The sequence below is a fragment of the Paralichthys olivaceus genome, chromosome 1 (genome assembly GCF_024713975.1).
Source record: "Paralichthys olivaceus isolate ysfri-2021 chromosome 1, ASM2471397v2, whole genome shotgun sequence".
Lineage (NCBI taxonomy): Eukaryota > Metazoa > Chordata > Actinopteri > Pleuronectiformes > Paralichthyidae > Paralichthys > Paralichthys olivaceus.
In genome coordinates this window covers 9743632-9747947 of record NC_091093.1, presented here as the reverse complement: position 1 = coordinate 9747947, position 4316 = coordinate 9743632, and the positions used below count along the sequence as shown (strand labels likewise).

General features: G+C 45.3%; 1 protein-coding gene across 1 annotated transcript; it reads left to right on the top strand.

Annotated features, from left to right (window-relative positions):
* Positions 1 to 245: 245 nt before the first annotated feature.
* Positions 246 to 3813, top strand: irx3a (iroquois homeobox 3a). Its single transcript, XM_020080340.2, has 2 exons — positions 246 to 809; positions 1435 to 3813. The coding sequence occupies exons 1-2, from the start codon at positions 591 to 593 to the stop codon at positions 2497 to 2499; spliced, it is 1284 nt and encodes a 427-aa protein (XP_019935899.1). The 5' UTR covers positions 246 to 590; the 3' UTR covers positions 2500 to 3813.
* Positions 3814 to 4316: the final 503 nt, after the last annotated feature.

Here is a 4316-nt window from a genome sequence, read left to right as displayed (position 1 = left end):
CAAAATGTTTTATGCTGTGTAACCGGCCTAATATTTATGAATTAAAACATACACACACACACATGTTGAAGAGTGGACGCGAAGAAATAACAAACGAAATAGATTGGCGAGCCGTAGAATGAGATTTGAAAACTCCATTCAAATAAGAGCTCGCGACGTCGGCGCACTTATCAGAGAGAGAGAGAGAGGAAGAGAGAGAGGAGGGAGGAGAGAGAGAGAGAGAGAAAGAGAGAGAGAGAGGTGGTTAGTGCGCGGTGTGTGTGAGAGGGGTGAGATTTGAGAAATAGGAGGGGCTTCTAAACGACTAGAAATGTCAATCTGAGCAAGGGAGTCCCAATAATCTGAAGCAATCTGTAAGGACCTGACCTTAGTCCATCCAGATCAATAGGGAAGTGAGGGTGGAGAGAAGAAGAGGGAGAAATCAGGGGCGCAACCGGATCGTTTACACTGGCTGTTCCCGAGGAAATATAGACTTCCCTTTGCTTGCACCTTTTGTTGCTCACATGCTCACACTGTAAAAGTGGATATCGAGGCAATTCCCCTCGCTTTGTGAGATCGCAGCAGAGCTTTTCCCCCTTTCCCACACCGCCATGTCTTTCCCTCAGCTGGGATATCAGTACATCCGACCGATATACCCGCCGGAGCGCCAGGGGATCGCCAGCAATGCCCGGGCCGGGACAGAGCTCAGTCCGTCCGGCGCGCTCTCCAACGTCCTCTCCACTATGTATGGATCTCCTTTCGCCGCGGCAGCGCAGGGCTACGGAGCGTTTCTGCCTTATTCCAACGACATATCTATTTTCAATCAGCTGGTGAGTCACTTTTTCTTTCTCTTTAACTCCACCACAACTTTTATGTTTAACTCCAAAAGAAGAAACATAAAGTGCACGGGCCTCCCTCGGACATTATTGGCACCTTTTTTAAGTGTAAACTTTCGGAGCGCCGTGGTGAACTTTGTCTTCGAGGGAATTTAGTTAAAAGTGGTTAAAAAGTAACGTATTAACACGCTGTGTTTTAGCTGATTGTTCGCACATAATTTCCTGAAACTCACGGCAAAAGACGTAATGAAATGCTGTAATGTGCTGTGGTAGTTTAACAGGTAGTAAATGTGAGGCGTACGTGCGTAAAAGTCAAGTCTGACAAATGTTTGATTTCAATAAGTTTAACAAAAGTTGAATTTTTCATGAAGTCGTTCATGAAGATTCATGAAGTCGTTTCATGAAGATTTTTATGTTTATTTAAGTTCTGACAAAAAAGCATCATTCATGTTTGTTTGTACTTTAACAGGTAAATTATCTAATTGTTGTTTTATTAGAAATCTACGTCATATTGTTCGAGATTATTTTTTATCATGGAGCAGAAATCCAGACAAACTCTGTGGCATTAATATTTCAAGTCTAATGAATCCCTCTGCTCTTTGATTCTTTGTCTTTGCAGGGGGCTCAGTATGAACTGAAAGACAGTCCCGGTGTCCAGCACCCAGGCTTTGCCCACCATCACCCTGCTTTCTACCCATACGGCCAGTATCAGTTCGGTGACCCGTCCAGACCCAAAAACGCCACCAGGGAGAGCACCAGCACCCTGAAGGCCTGGCTCAGCGAGCACCGCAAGAACCCCTACCCCACCAAGGGCGAGAAGATCATGCTGGCCATCATCACCAAGATGACCCTCACCCAGGTGTCCACCTGGTTCGCCAACGCCAGGAGGAGGCTAAAGAAGGAGAACAAGATGACCTGGGCCCCGCGGAACCGCACCGACGAAGAGGGGAATGTTTACAGCAGCGATCACGAGGGGGAGGAGGGGGACAAGAGGGAGGACGAGGAGGAGATCGACCTGGAGAACATCGACACGGAGAATATCGAGAGCAAGGACGACTTGGACGACCAGGACGACCTGCATTCAGACATTAAACTCGACGGGAGGAGTGACTCTGAGATTTCTGACGGCTATGAGGATTTACAAGGGCCCGACCAGAGGTTTCTAAAGGCTGTGGGGAAAGATGGCAAAGACGTGGAGAGAGCTGGGGAGCACTTCCACAGCCACCACCACCATCACAGCCAACACTCTCCTTTGGACCTCAAAGCGTCCCAGGCGAACGGGGAGCCGCTCAAACTCAACCCGGTGTCCGCTGGCTCGCCGCCCTCAGAGAACAACCCTGCCCCGGCCCAGAAGCCAAAGATCTGGTCTTTGGCAGAAACGGCCACGGCGCCTGACAATCCGCGCAAATCGCCGCAAATGAACGGCGGCAACTCCGCAGGGCCCGCAGCCCAGACCATAATCGCCCCCCACAGACTAATCTCTTCTTGTCCCGTTGGGAAAATCCACAACTGGACGAACCGGGCCTTCTCGGCGCACCAGCTTGCTTTACTGAACTCTAACCACTACCTGGGACTGGCGAACCAGGCCACCGCCACGGGCCTGGCCCTCTACAGCAGCAGGCAAACGGAGGACAAGAGTCATAGTTCAGAGACTCCAGTCACAGGTACATGTCCCCGACACTGAGACGCGCATGTATAAATAGGCCTAACTACCAAACAAAGACACTAGTCCTTTGCCCGTCATCCATTTCTATTATTTTCAACCTCCTCTCTTTGCCTTCCTTTGCCTGTTCATTGGATTTCTGATGTTTTTCTCTCTATGGGCCACACAGATGAACAGTGTTACAATGTCATAGCTTACAGCGTACAGTGTGTGTGTGTGTGTGTGTGTGTGTGTGTGTGTGAGTGTGTGAGTGTGTGAGTGTGTGTGTGTGTGTGTGTGAGTGTGTGTGTGTGTGTGTGTGTGTGTGTGTCCTCATCAGAAAGCATTTAAGAAAACGTGGAAATGGGTGAAAACATGTTCTCATTTTCTTGCCCCTTCCCGTCCCTTTATTTGGCACCGTCACATCCATGTGATATTAAAGCCCATGTGCTTGTATTTAATGGTTTACACAAAAAAGCCCTCAACCCATTAAACCAACTGGTTCCAACAGTAAATTCACTGATGTGCTCTGATAGTTCACTCACTACATGTTCATTTTCATTGCCACACTTTCAGAGAGATCTTAGTGCCTTGGATGCAGAATAAGAGAAGTTGTTTTACAACCACTTCAAAAATAATGAGGCTGTCAATTAAATGACATTTGGGAATTTTCTTTTTGATGCCACATCCCATTTTATTTTTTAATTTTTTAAAAACGCCATATTTACCTGCATTAGCTTTTATTCTGAAGTTGTTTTTTTACCCCTGTGTGTGCGCTTGTGTTTTTTCGACAAGGCCCATGTTACACTTGTTTGGTCATGCAAATGAGCTCAATGCAAATTCACTACAGGCGAGTTTTTGAAAAAGGCAATTGTCACTTTTATATCACTTTGTGTTTTCGCTCCTCATGAGGCTTTTATTTGTGTTTTTTCAGATCTTACCTTTATTTTATTTTCGTTTCACCCCCTGTATATTCCAGGCCTCAGAACCAACTAGAAAGCAGCGATGGTTCTTTCGTCTCTCTCTCTCTGTCTGTCTCTCTCTCTCTTCTCCTCCATAAATCCATCCTCTTCTATTTTCAATTTTTTTAATTTGAATATGGAATGTAAAATAAGAATATTGCATCTCTGTATACTTACATTGTAAGCATGTCCTGTGTAAAACTGCTAATGTAATAATGTATGAACCTGTAGTCTGTGAGTTTTTTCTTTTTTGTTTCTTTTTTGTAAGTTCTGTGAGGATTTGATGTTCAGATGTTTTTTGTATATAAAGTTAAGAAATATGTACATACTTGTGAACTAAATTGTACAAGAAAGTCTATATTTTTGGCTAATAAATGAACTGCTGCAACTTTAAGGAATTGTTGGGTTTTTGGCCGCGGGTATTTTGACAGCTGCTTTTGATGGTGGCTGTTATTGTGCATTGCAGCTTGAATTGCACTACCTTGGTTTTTGTGTGTGTGTGATGATGATGTGTGTGTGTGTGTGTGTGTGTGTTGGAGGACAGCCTGAGGCACAGACTTCATCCTCCGTGGCAGTGATAAGTAAATATTCGAGAGGGATTTATCACACTTTTATGGTGGAGGGACTTAAGGCTAATTAGCCAGTGTTGCTGCGTACATTTGGATATTCATGTTGTGGGATTATCCTTATAGAGAGAGGTGTAGTGTGAATTACAATGAATCAGTCTTTCGTTTATATTTTCGTCTGGAATTGTGCTTCTGTAACGACTCTTTATAGTGAATGAGTGCTACATGATCGGTTTCTCTGTGCAGCTGATCCCAAAGATGGATTTTGGCTTTTTGCAAATGCAACTCCTAGATCCCATCGTGCACAATTTGTAAAGCTCCCCGCTCCGCG

Excerpts from the sequence above, each read along its gene's own strand:
- irx3a (XM_020080340.2), top strand. The coding sequence starts at position 591 with ATGTCTTTCCCTCAGCTGGGATATCAGTACATCCGACCGATATACCCG. Across the intron at positions 810-1,434 it reads TATCTATTTTCAATCAGCTG|GGGGCTCAGTATGAACTGAA; the intron begins GTGAGTCACTTT and ends TTGTCTTTGCAG.